Source organism: Carassius auratus, chromosome 37, assembly GCF_003368295.1.
Source record: "Carassius auratus strain Wakin chromosome 37, ASM336829v1, whole genome shotgun sequence".
Taxonomy (NCBI): domain Eukaryota; kingdom Metazoa; phylum Chordata; class Actinopteri; order Cypriniformes; family Cyprinidae; genus Carassius; species Carassius auratus.
In genome coordinates this window covers 15,185,983-15,204,377 of record NC_039279.1, presented here as the reverse complement: position 1 = coordinate 15,204,377, position 18,395 = coordinate 15,185,983, and the positions used below count along the sequence as shown (strand labels likewise).

At 40.1% G+C, this 18,395-nt stretch overlaps 1 protein-coding gene across 2 annotated transcripts in view; it reads left to right on the top strand.

Annotated features, from left to right (window-relative positions):
* The window catches only part of LOC113056341 (protein bicaudal C homolog 1-like), a 92,555-nt gene that overhangs the window by 25,923 nt on the left and 48,237 nt on the right, over positions 1 to 18,395 (top strand). For both annotated transcript variants that reach the window (XM_026223073.1, XM_026223074.1), the window contains exon 3: positions 5,594 to 5,663. In XM_026223073.1, coding sequence (XP_026078858.1) covers positions 5,594 to 5,663 — 70 coding nt within the window. The remainder of the gene's footprint in view (positions 1 to 5,593; positions 5,664 to 18,395) is intronic.

The window sequence follows — 18,395 nt, the reverse complement described above, 5'->3', positions numbered from 1 at the left end:
TAGGGATCATATGGAATTACTCTGCGAGTTTGTAATATTGCCAGGCATTTCCCGCACCTCATGATAGATGACTCGACGCGCTCTTGCTCACTGTCTGTCTGCCTGATTTCCGCTCAGTATAATAATGAAGTGCTCTGGTTGGCTGGATTTCTTTTTTGACCTTCCTACCACACATTTTTTTTCCAAAACAAAAGGCAAGGGATTTTCCCAGGCCTGGATCTGGGTGTATGTTTGTGTGAGGTCGGAATATTATTTATAAGTTCTCGTTAAGTCAAATCGAGAGAGCTGTTTTGAAAGTGATTGTACATTTCCTTTTGTTGGACGAAGTTGTATCCCTTCAAAGGAGCAAAAGGCACATCCTTGATTGGTTAACAGTGCTACGGGCCTCTAGAGACTACTTTCATCTCAACCAAACTGTGCTGTAAAAATTTCCATTTTGAAATATTCTACATTATGAAGAATGACTTGCTTTCTTGCTGTCATCCTAAGTTGAGCTGTTTGAAATGAGTTGTAGATCAATGTGAGTGTATGGTTGATTAAAAAATATATTTTAAAATATATAAATAAATTCTAAATATAAATGCAACTCTGTGCCACTGAATATTAAATCCTCTGAGCTCATTTTCATTTGAGATTTGTAAGATTGGTCATAAAAGTATGTTTGAGTGAACGAATCACTCGCTCATCAACCCGATCTCACGGCAATTCGTACATTTTTCACAAGGTGGCTTATTCGTACGAATTCGTACGACCACACTCGTACAATTTCATACGATTGTTTGCCAAATCGTAAGTATTTTACGAGTTGCACAATTCGTATGAATTTGTACGAATGACCTACACCTAACCCCGCCCCTAAACCTAACCGTCACTGGGGTCGTATAAAATCGTACGAGTGAGGTCATACAAATTCGTACGAATAAGCCACCTCGTAAAATACGTACGAATTGGTCATGAGATAGCGTTGGTCATAATATATGATGGAGGTTCAGCCTTCTTATTCCAAATGGACTGGTTTCTATTATGCTGAAGAGTAATGCTTTGCTCAGCCATGCAAGTGACAGATATCTGGCCATCTAGCCATGTGCTTTTTGATCATGGATACCATCAATGAAAATAACAGCCTTGTTCTGTCCAAGTTTCTAAATGAGAAAATTTATTGAATGCAATTAACAGTGTTGGTTTCCATTTGATCGTTTGTCTAGATGTCCATGCATCTTCAAGTTCAGTAATTCATTCCTCTTCCTCTTCTTCAGTCTTTATATGCAGGACTGCAGCTAAAAACTCTGGGAGCCCTGAGTGTGTGTTGTTTTTTTTTTTTTTTTTTTTTTTTTTTTTTGTGTTGCTGTATGCTTGTGTTTAAATGCATGATCCTAAATCAAAAATGCTTAGCACTTTAAAATGTGTTATTTTATCCGGTAAAAGAATCTAAACTGTAAGTTTTGAGAAAAACCTGACAAAAGTCCTGTTTAAATGTTTCTTATGGGAATGTAAACTATTTTTCAGTATTTAGAGGGGTTAGCCAGTGGTTTCATTGGCATCCGAATCCAGAATGTTAGTGTTTTTCTTCCTCCACCCACATAAAAAATCCCCAGCTGAATTATCTACTGTTTATACTAACACCAATTGCCGTCTGAATCCACATCTCTGAGTTTACAAGAAGGGCATTGATTCAAAATGAACTGTTTAAATCATTTTGACCACTGCTAAGCACCGTACGGTAACTGTTGTACTTCACTCTAATTTGCATGCAATAAAAGATATACACTTTTATTACTGAAATACTGGAAAGAATTTACTAGAACAGTATATCTTCACCACTCCACCACAGAGAGTGGGAGAAGAAAAGCACATGCACATTTAAAATGGGCCATTATTATGGCAGCAACAGGTATTCAATACAAATTTTAATTATGTATTATATGTATTTTATTATAAAAAAACAAACATATATATATATATATATATATATAGAGAGAGAGAGAGAGAGAGAGAGAGAGAGAGAGAGAGTAGTGCCAGTGACTATGTTTGCATGCACATCACTATTCATTAGTTTATTTAGAATTTGGCAATATTCTAATTAGCCATGTAAATGCCACAATCCGATTCCCTGGTTTAAAAAAATATATGATTTCCTTAATTCTGATTCCAATTCAAATTAGTGATTGTATGACCTATTCCATTTATCGTGTGAGTCATTTTTGAAGGCTAGAAATCCTTATTCCTTATTATTACATTATTGCGAAAAGTAGTAACATTGTGCATACTGTATGAACCTCATATTCAGGATATTGCTGCAACCAGAATATAGGTGTGCATGTAAACATAGTTTATATAAATTGAGATATTAATCAAGGTGAAATATAAAACATAATATCTGAGGTATCAAGGTAAATATCACTCATGGAAGAGATTTGAGACTCCTAGTAAATTATAATGAGAGTATTGATGAGAATCCACAAGAGACTGAAGCTATAATGCAAGGTGCAAACGTCACACGAAGCTGTAAACATTCAGTGACTGCTTTGTTGATTATAACAGGATGGGAGCATTCTAGTATTTGTTGTTTTGGTTGCTTTCCCTCTATAATTCATTAAAAGTAGCAATAGTTTGTTTTTCATGCTGCTCAGAGGACCAGAGTGATGTTGAGTGTTTAGTCACTGTTAATTTACTGATGTAAAACAGCTTTAGGAAATCATCTGGTTTCTTGCCTAAACAGTAGATGAGCTTTTGTTGGTGAATAAAGCACCCTGGTTTGTTTTTCAACTCTCCCGATGCTTTCTATTTATGGAGGGGAATCTTCAAAGATAGCAATATTTGAGGAGATCAAGAAAAACAGGGTGATATTATACAGATCCGTCCTCTGCTGTAGAAGCATGTGATTCTGTAAAAACTGATTCTTGTTATTTTCCCTGCAAGTCAAATGTCTCTGATGCTGAGTTGGATTTGTATTACGTGTCCCTCTCACTTGTGTAAGTTCACGTTCCCTATGTACCCAAACCTTGATAAAAAACAGGAACAGTGTCACCCCGACCCAGTGGACCAAGCACACTTCAGAGCCTCAGCTGAGTCAATAGAAGGCCCAACATTTTTTTTATGACACTTAAAGTTGTTTATGTGAACTAAGGCCCAAAATGAGTCTGGTCTTAAGGCCCAGAATTCCTTGCCGAACACCTGTGGCACCTCACAGCGGGACTGGGACAGGAAACAGGTGGCAAACACAGTCTTGCATCATTTTGTCCATTCTCACGGTGGAGCACAGCAGGAGTGTGCTCACATCATAAATATACAGTAATCACATGGTTTAATATATAATGCAAATACCTTTTAGTGTATACTAGTGATTTACAAGCTTTTCACAGAGGTCCCATTTTTTAATGCTTCCAACGCAAGCTTCATTGGATTTCTGTGGACTAATGATTTTATGTAAATGTAACTATATGTTGATCTCAAAATAAATATTTTGTCTATTTTACTCATCTGCCACATGGCTTTACATTATCTTCCTGTGGGGGCTTTTCCCATTAAAAATTACTTTGCATAACATGAATTTAATCAACTTTTTATTATATTTTTAGACATATTTGGCTATATTTGTGCTTTTTTTCATCAGCTTAAAATTCACATACCAACTTATAAAATGATAGAATAAATCTGAAATTGAATCTTCCTCTAAAAAATATAATATCCTATTGAAAGGATAATTAATATCCTTGAAAGTGTATCTGTGGGCAACCAGAGTTGAGTATTAATTCTGGGCTTGTTAAATTAACAACCCACTTTAGAACATTAGGCCCTTTACGGGGGTGTCCTATAACATGTCAAATATTTTGGCTGTGTGAGTTTTCGGGAGCTGTGTGTAGTCTGTTTGAAAACGTCTTTCAAGCGGGTACAGCTTTGCCAAAAACCGCATTCACAGACTGGTTTATGCAGGTCATTGTTAGATAGTAGGATGCCAGCCAGAGTTCTGTGAGTAAATGAGCGAGTGAGTAATTGATAAAGAACCGTAAAAGAGGAAAATGAGACCTACTTTACAGTGGCACAATAGCATTCAACACACTGTTCCAAAACATAACGTACTGCCTTGTTGTCAGCTGCCTTCTAAAGCAGCATCTGAAATGAAAGCTCATTTTGAACACTGTTGATAGTCAACAAGCCCTCACGTATCAAACAAGTAGCACTTCTCACATAAAGATTTGATTTACAACTGATTTCAAGCAGGTTGCTAAGCATGTGATACTTTGAGCATACAGTCCAAATGCTAGGTCAAAGTTTTCATTGTTTGATGAGTTATGAGTATTTGTAATCAAGATTTCTCTCACTTTGTTCACCATGTTGGATTTAATTTTGCTGTGTATTCTAGGTTTGCATTCTCTGTGAAAATGTTTTGTCCGAATCAGATGAATGTGAATGAGGCGACATTTTATTACGCTGATTTCAGTATGCATTGAGGTAGTTAGGAGATGAACGTACCACCAAAACAAAACCCTACATTATACCTAACCAACAGTGTTAACAAAAGCAAACATGAGATAAAAATATACATTTGCTGGAGAAACCATGCCATTTTAGCTTGATGCTACAAGTGCAATGCTCTACCAGGTGCGCTAAAGAGCAAATTTACTATGCTTGAAAAGCCATACATATGGAACCGTTTATGTGTTGCTGAAGTCATAACACAGTATTGTGCAAGAAAACTTTGCAGAAATAAGTGTTTATCAATCTATAGTCTGCACAAATGTTTAAAGAAATAAAAATGGTTGGTGTTTTACTGCCTCTAGTGTTAATTTTAGCGGGAACTGCTGTGTATATACACAGTAGGTACATCTTTGGAGTTTTGCAAAAATATATTTCCAACAATTTTTCAATATTGTGTAATATTGATTTAGAATTTAGCAAAAAGAAGGCATCTTAGGAGGCATAATGCAACTTACTGCCAATCTCTTATAACAGGCTTCACAGCTTGTGATCCCTACGGAGGGAGCTTATAGGTTTTGGAACAGAGCCAGCAGTGACATCTGCTAGTGAGAACCCTGGGAAATACCTACTGCCCAGAAGTGACATCAGCTTATTTGCTTTGTACTTGGTGAAGACACCTCAGAATCATCTGTAAGACCTCTAGACCCTGTAATTATCCAGGCAGCAACAATCTGAATCAGTGACCCTACAGAACTGTACTGGTCACTGCTTGTATTGCTAGATACAGCTGCACAAAGGCTTTCACAATCGCTTTACTGGCCCTCATATCCTGTTCAAACTCTCTCCCAATGGCTGCGGGCATTTACATGCCCCATTTATAATGATGCAAGTATTAAAAGGGATAGTTTCTGTTTTCCATATATATTTCCTTGGTTTCCAGATATTTTGATTTATTGCTCTAGATACTTTGAGATATTTGTATATAATAAATGTATTATTTTACTCTTACTGAACATATGCGAAACAATGAACACATTAACATGATTGTCCAGGGTCAGAAAGAGAGTGAGAGTTTGTGATTAAAACTTTTTGATGCAAAAAAAAAAAAAACACACTAAATGTAATAGTGGGAATTGACCTTGACATTTTAACGTGTGTCCTTTATGCCCCACAGGTCATGGAGGAGACAGATACTCAGATTGCATGGCCTTCCAAACTAAAGATTGGTGCCAAGTCAAAGAAAGGTAAGACCTGGCATCCCACATCTGAAACATATTCTGATGAACATATTCAAAACTGGAAAAAGCCACTGCAAAAATGTCACCATATCTACTGTAAGCAAAATTGACATTTTTGCCCTGATAATGTGTCTGAACAGAAATTTGATAAACCTGTCAGAAAAGCTTTTTAGCAAATATTCAATATGTTCAGGGTACATTTACACAACAATGACTGTACTAAAAAAAATCTTTGCCTTTTTGAAAAGTTTGTGCACAGATGACAACTTTGTCAAAACGATCTCTGTTCACATGGATTTGTAAAAATGCTTTATTATGCATTGCCAGGCCAGTAGTTGGCGATCTTCACTTGGTAAAGAAACTCTATGCGCCAACATACATAACAGTGGACTAAACACATAATGCATATGCCTATGATTTCACTGTTTTTAAAAATTGTTCATAGTTTACACTGAGACAATAATAGTATTGTTTTCAATAACTTGCATTTTGTAGCCTGTTTTTTTCATGGTCAGGTTTCCAAAATGCATTGTCATGTAAATGAATGGTGTTGTGTAAATGGCTCCTCGGTCTTCTCTGCAACATCCATATCAAGTACCTGTATGTGTGTGCAAGCTATTTTGGAATCAGATTAAAAAAGTAGTAAGATTCAGGTGTTTACATAGCTAAAATTTTCATGTTAAACATTATTTATGATTTACACCGACCCTTCAGTTAGAAAATTTAAAACAGTTTACAATAATTGTCAATCTGATTATAAATGCATTATTTGATTGCATGTAAACGTACCTACAGTACTGTTTAGCATACAACACTCTTGCTCTTGTTTAACTGGAATTTGTCTTATCAAAGTGTTACATAAATGGTGTGGTTGCAAAACAGCATTTTACATATCTTCACATAGTCATCATTGACAGTATCTTGGCTTCAGGGTCAGATGGATCCTTCTAGTAGTATCTCAGCATTGGCTACCCTGATAATGGGCGTCTTTTGTCTAAGTTATCATAAGAAGAGGACAACTTGCTCTTTGGATTATCAGTTCTGTTTTGACAATATGTTTGTTTGGAATATCATCATAGTTGCAGTGTTTCTGTGGATATTCATGAGAGGTTTGCACTGCGCTGCTTCATTAGTTTGGAATCTTCAGAAACTTTGGTTCTTCCTTTTTACCATTGTACCTATTAAACTTTGGCACATAACTCAACCTCAACTGCTATTGCTATAGAAAAATGTATTATTTTGCTGAAGAAAATTGAATGTGGAAATGAATGATCAAATCATGTGGCTTTTTGAGAAGATGTGCACTATTGCTTTCCTAAACATTCTGACTTTCAATATTTGAATCTTTCGATTTGGAAAAGTAAGCAACCACCCAGAACAAGCATGCACTGCAAACACAAAGCAGTTTGTGAGAAAATGAAGATGTCTTGTTTATAGTGGTTTCTCATCTGAAACATTGCTCAAATATTTAATGTTAAAACATTAAGCAGAGGTTATGACTTATGTGAATTTGCTCTGTTTAATCGATTTTGACCACTAGGGCTGCAGCAGACGATTATTTTGATAATTTATTAATCTAATATTTATTACACTGATTGGTCAACTAATCATTGATTATTTAACTGATTCACCGTTAGACATTTTTTGATTATTCAGCTTTTGCAGTTAGTTAAAATATACACATTCTAACAAATAAAGGTAATTACTTCCGCCATATAATGTAATTACAATTACCGTATTTTTCGGACTATAAGTCGCACCTGAGTATAAGTCACATAATTCCAAAAATATGTCATGATGAGGACAAAAACATACATAAGTCGCACCGGACTATAAGTCGCATTTATTTAGAATCAAAAACCAAGAGAAAACATTACAGTCTCCAGCCGCAAGCTGTAAACGGTAATGTTTTCTCTTGGTCCATTTCTCTTAGTTCATTTCTCTTAGTTCATGTCAAATTAATTGTGATGAATAAGTTGCACCTGACTATAAGTCGCAGGACCAGCCAAACTATGAAAAAAGTTTGAGGCGCATAGATTATACACTGTTTGTTGTGCAAGATGTCCTGGCAACAGATGTGCTAAATCACTTATGACTTATGAAGCACACAAGAACTCATATTTAAAACCTAATAAATGGAGGAAATGTATAGGATTTGTATTTTGTGGAAGCTTTAAAACATGGACGCAAGTATATCATTCTTCTGAACTTTAAGCCTCTTGGAATAAGGGGTGAATATATTTGTAAGGATACTTTCCTCCTCAGACCAATTTTTTATTGTCGACGTTGTTGATAATGTCAACTAATCGTTTTAGCCCTATCGACTACTTACATTACCATTCAAAAGTTAGGATAAATGCAGCCTTAATGAGGATAAGAGATTTTGGTAACACTTTCTATGAAGCCCGTATTCATGAATAATCATAACAACAATTATAATATATTTGTGGTTATAAATTTAAGAGTATGATTATTTATAACACACAATAAACTCATATTAAATCTACTTCATTTACAGTATAATATACTGTATCATGTCTTGACATTGTTTAAGATTTGCACAGTATCTTACTACAGCTTGTGAGTGGTTAGATGTTGAGTGTTATTAGAGTGTTTCCTGTGGAGCTAATGTTAATTAATTGATGTGAGTTTAATACTCTAACTGAAAAAAATTCAGTGTTTTATATGGTTACATTTTGTTTGATGGTCCCCCTAATCAATCGACTGTAAGCAACTTTACAACTACATGCCGACTAACTCTCATTAGAGTATCAGTAGGCTCAAGAATGGTTGAATCTAGTATGGTAGAATAAGATGATCTACTTGCAAAGACACTTATAGTCAGTTTATCGGTTGGTTGACCATCAAAATAAAGTGTTAGCATAAATTTACCGTAGCAGACATAATAATACTCTAATGACTGCTAGTTGACATGTAGTTGCAGAGTTACTTATCAACAGCTGTCTAAAGGGTACCATCAAAATAATCAAACAAATATTACAATACAAATAGTTCAAAGCAAATGTGTCATATTACACATTGATCTGATCTTATGACTATTATTATTATTACTACTTATAAGTGGTCTTTGACCGCTTTAAGTAAAGTAGCATCAGAAAAATGGCAAGATATGAGACTTATAATGCCTTATTATAACTATGAAAAAATATAATCTGTTGTAAAAGTGGATGCAACGTGTTCATTGTGTCATAAATCATCATACTCTTAAAACCTATAACTAAAAATAAGTAAATATTATTATATATTGAAACTGTTGCTATGAATATTCATGAGATGATACAACATATTATATGTTTTTTTATAATGCATTATGCATTCATTATAATGCCTTAAGAATACCCTCATAATGTATTATAAATACATAATGTATTATATACATAATGTATTATAAATACATTATAAATAAATATTATAAATAAACCAAATTGTTTAATAATAAAGTACAAAGTACCAAAAATACCATATTACATGTATTTTGGACCTGCACACCATTGTTTTGACATTTACTATGAATTTTTTTAAGTAACTGTATACTTGGAATTAATTGGTAAACCAAGAAGCAACTGCAGAACCATGGTATTACCATCTGAAACATCACTCTACCATGGTACTACCATAGCACTTAAGGGTACAATTCAACACTTTCCAAATTATGTACTCCTTTACAGAGGTCACAGCAAACTACTGGTGAACTTTGCTGAGCTTCATTTGATGCTGAAATCAATGAAAGAAATGCTGTTTCTAAGCCATAATGTCAATCAATCGTGTTCATGTAATAACGTAGCGATCAAGAGAACGGAAAGCAAACATCCCAGCTAATTAATGATGGAAAACACATGTGCAGTTCTGACATGTGGACTGCACCAGGCCCGGCTTAGCCCATTTGGCCTTCAGGGATCGTCTGTTTCCTGTGGGTCTGTCTGCAGCTTAATAAGACAGTTAAAATGTGTTGATCCTGTGCAACAAATCTGGAACAAAACAGGCTCTGATCACCTCAATAGCACAGCTTGCGATTGAGCCAACAGCCTTGACTTTGAAAGTGATGTGGTGGGTGTATGTGATTGTTGAGGAGTAGAAATGTTTATAGTTCAGGGCATTGAATGTGCTAGCCCTAAACTAGTCCACTTTATTCAGATATCTTTTGACAGAAAATAAGTATGTGAATGTATAATTCCTCAAGCCCATGACATTATCATGTACTGTATGTGACTTCATAGATTTATCTATTTTTATTGCATGTAGTGTGTGTGGGCATGTTTTTGTGACATATCAGGACACAACTCTGTATAATGACATGGGTATGACACAGGTATTACAAGGAGAGGGTGACTTATGAGGACATAACCCATTCCCCATTTTTCAAAACGCTTATAAATCATACAGAATGAGGTTTTTTTGAGAAAGTAAAAATGCACAAAGTTTCCTTTGAGGGTTAGGGTTAGGGGTAGGGTTGGTGAAGGGCGATAGAAGATACAGTTTCTACATTATAAAAACCAATACGCCTATGGGATGTCCCCACTTTTCACAAAAACAAACGTGTGTGTGTGTGTGTGTGTGTGTTTATTAGGGCTGTTCAATTAATTGAAAAAACTATTCGATTTTGATTCCAACAATTATGAAAATACAATAATCGAGATAAAGCGATTATTGCGCCCCATTCCCATCCCTTTTTAAGCGCTGTGCTTTCGTTCCTCCATAAAAGCCAGATTGCCTGTGCAAATCAGTAAAATCATGTAACGTGGTATTTGTAAAATGGGACGTTCTTGATTTATTAAAGTATATTGATTATTTTAAAAGCATAAAAGAGAACTTGCGCTGCTCCTCAGGAAGAGATATGCACTCAGAGACGGAACAGAAGCTCAAGGTGCATGCCTAAATGGTCAAATACATGCAAAAAAGTGTCAAAATGCTGCACATGCGGATTATTCATGTATACCTTCATCAGTCATGTAACAAATGAACGTAAAGAGTTGAGAATGAAAACACGTGTGTAACAGTAATTTGGATCCATGCGACACTTAAAGTGACAGCAGGCTGTTTTACTTTATGTTTGATTATTCATTTCTGTAGGCTATACCACGCCACTTTTTCATATAAACTGCAATAAATACAAAACAAGAGCCAAACTAAAACGTAAATGAGACATTAATAAAAAATAGTATAGTGAATAATGAAATAATCATACTGCTTGAGACTTGCATAAATAAAACATTAAAGCACAGTTTGTTTCATTTTTTTTATTTTTATTCTATTGTATTTGTCCTTTGCTTTTTTATTAATTATTTTCAATAATTTTGAGGACTTCTTGTTTGTTTGTTTGAAATTCTTCTGTTCTCTACAATGTAGATGTCATAGCAATCTATTTAAAGGAAATTGTCACGCTGCCAGTCTTTGTTTTCCTGGGTGTTCCCTAGTGAGCTCACTTCCCCTTAGGCACTTCACCATAGGCACTTTAATTCCGCTAGTCTGGTTGTGTCTTCACAGTAATTGCACTCCAATTAGAATCGCACAGGTGTTGACAATACTCTGTCATTAGTTTCCCTATATAGAGCTGTCTCTCTCTGTTGTCATTATGGAGTCCTTACCCTATGTGTCTCATGCTCTCGTTCCCCCGAGACTTCCTCTACCTTCTCATTCTTCCGAGTTCCCCGTTTCATCCGGTTCCCTCTTTTGGTTACGTTTGTCTCTCATGACTGTTTATTTTTGTAGTTACCCCTCTGTTTAAATAAATACCCTTACCTGCATTTGGATCTACCCTCTCTTTGTGTTTTCCCAAACCCAACCGTGACAGAAGGACTCCATCATGCCTAGATCCAGCGGTGTGAGATTTCGAATCGGTTCCCCAGCCACCATGGAGGAACGGAGGGGGAGATTCCGGAACTTAACCACCCTTCATCAAGAGGGAAGGGAGGTGGGTGGCCTGGCGCAATTGTTTTGGACTTTGGCAGTCGGGTTAGGTTACAATGATGCAGCACTAAAGGATTGGTTTAATAATTGCCTGGATGATCCTTTACCTCAATGGGAGATGAAGGGGTTAGAGATCCTGGACTTTTGGGGGTTTACCAATTACCTGCACCATCGTGCTCAGTGGAATGCAACAACCACACCAGAGTTTCCAGACAAGGCTGCCAGCTCAGCCCCACAACCCAAGATGGCCACCAGCCCAGCCCCACAGCCCAAGATGGCCGCCAGCCCAGCACCACAGCACAAGATGGCCGACTCAACGCCACCGACTCTCCATCGTAGAGGACGGAGGAGGAGACAGGCAGCTACTGTTCCTCAGGACCCGGAGAACGTTCCCGAGCGGACGGCTGCCGTCCATGAGGCCATTCCCGATGCGGTGCCCGCTGCTGTTCCGGAGGCGGTGGCCGAGGCTGTTCCCGATGCGGTGCCCGCTGCTGTTCCGGAGGCCGAGGCCGTTCCCGATGCGGTGCCCGCTAATGTTCCGGAGGCCGAGGCGGTGCCCGATGCAGTCTCCGAGGCGGTGCCCGATGCAGTTCCCGAGGCGGTGCCCGATGCTGTTTCTGAGGCCGAGGCTGTTCCCGAGAAGGTGCTCGATGCTGTTCGAGAGGCCGAGGCAATGCCCGATGCTGTTCCCGATGTGGTGCCCGCTGCGGTTCTGGAGGCCGAGGCGGTACCCGCTGCTGTTCCGGAGGCCGAGGCGGTGGCCGAGGCCGTTCCCGATGCGGTTCCCGTTGCTGTTCTGGAGGCCGAGGCGGTGCCCGCTGCTGTTCCGGAGGCCGAGGCGGTGGCCGAAGCCGTTCCCGATGCGGTTCCCGTTGCTGTTCCGGAGGCCGGGGCGGTGGCCGAGGTCGTTCCCGATGCGGTGCCCGCTGCTGCTCCGGAGGCCGAGGCTGTTCCCGAGGCGGTGCCTGATGCAGTTCCCGAGGCGGTGCCCGATGCAGTTCCCGAGGCGGTGCCCGATGCAGTTCCCGAGGCGGTGCCCGATGCAGTTTCCGAGGCGGTGCCCGATGCAGTTTCCGAGGCGGTGCCCGAGGCAGTTCCCGAGGCGGTGCCCGAGGCAGTTCCCGAGGCGGTGCCCGAGGCAGTTCCCGAGGCGGTGCCCGAGGCAGTTCCCGAGGCGGTGCCCGAGGCAGTTCCCGAGGCGGTGCCCGATGCAGTTCCCGAGGCGGTGCCCGATGCAGTTCCCGAGGCGGTGCCCGATGCAGTTCCCGAGGCGGTGCCCGATGCAGTTCCCGAGGCGGTGCCCGATGCAGTTCCCGAGGCGGTGCCCGATGCAGTTCCCGAGGCGGTGCCCGATGCAGTTCCCGAGGCGGTGCCCGATGCAGTTCCCGAGGCGGTGCCCGATGTTGTTCCCGAGGCGGTGCCCGATGTTGTTCCCGAGGCGGTGCCCGATGTTGTTCCCGAGGCGGTGCCCGATGCAGTTCCCGAGGCGGTGCCCGATGCAGTTCCCGAGGCGGTGCTCGATGTTGTTCCCGAGGCGGTGCTCGATGTTGTTCCCGAGGCGGTTCCCGAGGCGGTTCCCGAGGCGGTTCCCGAGGCGGTGCCCGAGGCGGTGCCCGATGCAATTCCCGAGGCGGTGCCCGATGCAATTCCCGAGGCGGTGCCCGATGTTGTTCCCGAGGCGGTGCCCGATGCAGTTCCTGATGCAGTTCCCGAGGCGGTGCCCGATGCAGTTCCCGAGGCGGTGCTCGATGCAGTTCCCGAGGCGGTGCCCGATGCTGTTCCAGAGGCGGTGCCCGATACAGTTCCCGAGGCGGTGACCACAAGGCCGTGGTGGTCTTCTACTCCACCCTGGGGGACTCGGGCGGTGACCACGAGGACGTGGTGGTCGTCCGCTCCGCTCTGGGGGACTCCGGCGGTGACCATGAGGACGTGGTGGTCTTCTGCTCCGCCCTGGTGGACTCCGGCCTCGACCACAAAGATGTGGTGGTCATCTGCTCCGTCCTGGTGGACGCCTCAACATGCCCTTCATGGACTTATGTTTTGTGTTTTTTGAGTTCTGTTTCTGTCTGTTCCTTTTAGTTTAGTCTGGCCCTCCTTCCCTCCCCCTGAGCCTCCACCTGTCCGCCTCCCTCCTGGACTCCTTGTTTTGTGTTGCACCTTTTCCATTTCTCCTGGTTGCTCCTGTCCCTGTTTTCTGTCCCTCCGTCCCTCCCCCTGGTCCGCCGCCGTTCCACCTCCCTCCTGCCTCTTTTTCTGTTGGGGTTTTCCTGGGTTTAGGTGGAGCATCTGGTAGCTGCTCCGTAGGGAGGGGGTAATGTCACGCTGCCAGTCTTTGTTTTCCTGGGTGTTCCCTAGTGAGCTCACTTCCCCTTAGGCACTTCACCATAGGCACTTTAATTCCGCTAGTCTGGTTGTGTCTTCACAGTAATTGCACTCCAATTAGAATCGCACAGGTGTTGACAATACTCTGTCATTAGTTTCCCTATATAGAGCTGTCTCTCTCTGTTGTCATTATGGAGTCCTTACCCTATGTGTCTCATGCTCTCGTTCCCCCGAGACTTCCTCTACCTTCTCATTCTTCCGAGTTCCCCGTTTCATCCGGTTCCCTCTTTTGGTTACGTTTGTCTCTCATGACTGTTTATTTTTGTAGTTACCCCTCTGTTTAAATAAATACCCTTACCTGCATTTGGATCTACCCTCTCTTTGTGTTTTCCCAAACCCAACCGTGACAGAAATACATACAGTATTTGATATTCATCACTATCTGTAAATAAATCACTCCTATAATGTTTTGATCATAAGGCCTCCTCATAATCGTGTTAAATAATCGTGATTACAATATTGAAAAAAATAATCGTGATTATGATTTTTGCCTTAATCGAGCAGCCCTATGATATATGTGTGTGTGTGTGTGTGCAGCCACTTTATAAGGTCCACCTGTTCAATTGCTTGGTAACACAAATTGCTAATCAGCCAGTCACATGGCAGCATACAAAATGCATTGGGGAATAGAATGGGGAAGAAAGGGGATTTAAGTGACTTTGAACATGGAATGGTTGTTGGTGCAAGATGGGCTGGTCTGAGTATTTAAAAAACTGCTGATCTACTGGGATTTTCATGCACAACCATCTCTAGGGTTTACAGAGCATGGTCCAAAAAAGAGAAAATATCCAGTCAGCGGCAGTTGTGTAGATGAAAATGCCTTGTTGATATCAGAGGTCAGAGGAGAATGGGCAGACTGGTTAGAGATGATAGAAAGGCAACAGTAGCTCAAATAACCACTTGTTACAACCAAGCTATGCAGAATGCCATCTCTGAACACACAGCGGATCGAACCCTGAGGCCGGTGACACACTGGATGCGTGGCGTGAGCGCCGCGTGTCTGAAGCGTCCCAGAAGCGTCCCAGAAGCGTGGCGGATTCTGTGTCTTTACACACCAGAAGCGTGCCTGTCGCGACGCTGGCGCGCTGCTGCTGTAGAGGGAGACCGTTGACAGACCAGGCTCATGTCTTCATTACAACAATATATACTTTTTTCTACACACCTACACCTACGCCTACTGATAAAGGACGAAATAGATTATGTTTGATAGGTGCAATATTTGAAAATCGATAATTATTATTATTTTTTTTTATTACATTTATATCTGAATTTATGTCAACCTATGGACTTTCAAATATCAAAATATCAGGAAATCATATGTATTTGTGTACAAAATGACATTTAAACACATTTTCCTATTATATTTAGCCTGGAAAAGCTTCCAACACGCGCGCGTGTCGCGGTAAAAATAGGCGTCGGTTCTATTTCTAGCAAGCAAGCGTTTGCCGCGCGGCTCAAGCCGCGCCTGAGACGCGCGTCTCACGCAGGCGGTCTGTAAGCTCTAACCTGTTAACATGGGAGCCGAATTAAATACCGACACGCCACGCGGCTGAGACTCTTGCGCCACGCATCCAGTGTGTCACCGGCCTGAAGCAGATGGGCTACAGCAGCAGAAGACCACATTGGGTGCCGCTCCTATCAGCTAAGAACAGGAAACGGAGACTACAATTTGCACAGACTCACCAAAATTGGACAATAGAAGACTGGAAAAATGTTGCCTGGTCTGATGAGTCTCGATTTCTGCTGCAACATTCAGATGGTAGGGTCAGAATTTGGTGTAAAGAACATAAAGCATGGATCCATCCTCCCTTGTCTCAACGGCTCAGACTCGTGGTGGTGGTGTAATTGTGTGGAGGATATTTTATTGGCACACTTTGGGCCCCTTAGTAACAATTGACAATCGTTTAAACGCCACAGCCTGCTTGAGTATTGTTGCTGACCATGTCCATCCCTTTATTCAGTGTAACCATCTTCTGATGGCTACTTCCAGCAGTATAATGCACCAATCATCTCAGACTGGTTTCTTGAACATGACAATGAGTTCACTTTACTCAAATGGCCTCCACAGTCACCAAAGCTCAGTCCAGTAGACCAGCTTTGGGATATGGTGGATATTATCATACCTGTGTGATATTATCATGTCAATATGGACCAAAATCAGATTCAACACCTTGTTGAATCTGTGCCACGAAGAATTAAGGCAGTTGTTCCAAGCTGGTACTGGCAAGGTGTAAAATCATCATACAAGTTTGATGGTCATGTGAAAGGATTTGATAAGTAGATTATTTATTATTAATTGTTGTATTAATTGTATTAATTATTAATTTAAATATTAATTGTACAAGTATTTGTTTAATTCACTAAAACCCTTCATATACCCATAAGTACAAGCCCAACAGGTGTCACAGTGTTTAAATCTCTAAATTATATTTGAAAGCCGTCATGGCACGCTGCTAGACATATGACACTGGTTAGGACTTACATTTACAGTACAAACTAAAAACACTGGCACAGGCATACCATAGCAAATTACTGATTACAGTTATCGGCTGTAATTCCACTTTTCAGTTATTTGCAAATTTGCAATTGCATACTGTATGTATTGTATTTTGCACATCTGTCCTCTATCTCTCTTTTAATAGTAAATTATGGAGGAAAAACTTCTATAAAAAAACTTCATATCCCATAAATCATAGCCATATGTGATGTCTAAAAAAGTAGAACCATTGGAATTCTTTCCATAAATGAATTTAATTATGATTGAATTGAACAAGTATTCAAAATCAGTTATGAAACAGATGAACTTGAACCTGCCAATGTTTTATTACACTGTAGGCAGTTCGGAAATGAAATGAAATGGCTTTGAAAGGTTAATGTTCTATTGCATTCAAAAATAATGCACTAACTAATCTGAACCCAATAAACCTAGCCAATATTGTTAAGAAAAGCAAGTGTGAGATTTAAAATACATTTACTGAAACAACCATGCCATTTTAGCTTGATTCTACAAGTCTTTGAACTCTTTTAAAGTAAAATGCTGTAACCGGGTGAGCTACTGAGCAAGTTTACTTAATCGGAAAATCTGCAAATGTAAAGCTGGGTGTGTGATACAAACTTCAAAATGTATAGTTTGCATATCATGCACTATGGTAAAATCATTTGAGGTTTTCCCAGTGCACCTTTGTTGGTTGTCTTTATTCTTTTTGCACTGTTTTTCACTATAAGCATCATTACTGGAAACAGCATTTGTGCATTTTATTTGTCTGCCAAAAAGTAGATTAGTTACAGTTAAATATTTTCATCTGTATGCTAGGCATGTCTCTTGTTGGATGAAAGTGCAAAGTAATTTCAGAGTCTCAACAGTTTAATAATGACAGATACTTTGCAGACACATTTACAGGCTCCTAAGAGTCTCTGGAACCCTGAATCATCTGGGATGGGACCAACACCCGCAGTTGTGTGCTATTATCTCTCACCTCTATTGGCCAAATAGCCATCGCAACTAATGCAGTCATTATCGCTTTTCGGATGGGCCCTAACTGGAATGCTAGGAACTAGAAACAGCCCTGATACACTGAAAGTGTGGAAATGCAGCGTGCGGTATATTTATATGTGGCTCCTGAGGGTGCATTCCATTTCTGCAGAGTTTGAGCTGATGTAGGGTTTTCATCTTGGTCTCTGAAATCACTCGTGGTCTATTTCACTCATTTGCCATTGTAAAGCTAAGGTTGATACTCCGCAGACCTTCACACAGCATTTTCACAAAAAAGTAACAGTTTTCTATTTAAATGTATTTTACAATGTAATTTATACCTGATGCAAAGCTTAATTAACAGCTTCATTACTTCAGAGTCACGTGATCCTTTAAATCACTCTAATACGCTGATTTGCTACTCTGGAAACATTTCTCATTATCCATGTTTAAAAAAGTTATTTTTGTGGAAACCATGATACTTTTTTTTTCCAGGATTCTTTAATAAACAGCAAGTTTTGTAATATAAATGCCTTTACTGTCACCGTTGATGCATCCTTGCTGAAAAAAGAACTTAATTCCATTGCCAGAATTAAATTTTCTAATGAAATATAAATTGTGTGGAACATGGATTAATATACCCCAGAATTGTTAATCCTGGGATAAAATGACCCTGGATTAAGAATTTTTGTAGAAAAGTGTGAGAAGTGATTCGATTTTTGCATATTTCCTGGTTTGGCTCCTCCTAAAAAAGCTGCAATGGGGCAGTATCTTTTCAAAAGGTACACCTTTATACTTTTATTTTATCATAAAGGATGCATAAGTACCTTAAAGGTACATATTAGTACTTTAAAAGTACAAATTCATACCCAAGTAGTACCTTTTAAAAAGATGCTGCTCAGTGACAGCTTTTGTACCTTTTTTTCTGAGAGTGTAGCTATAGCAACAATTATCAG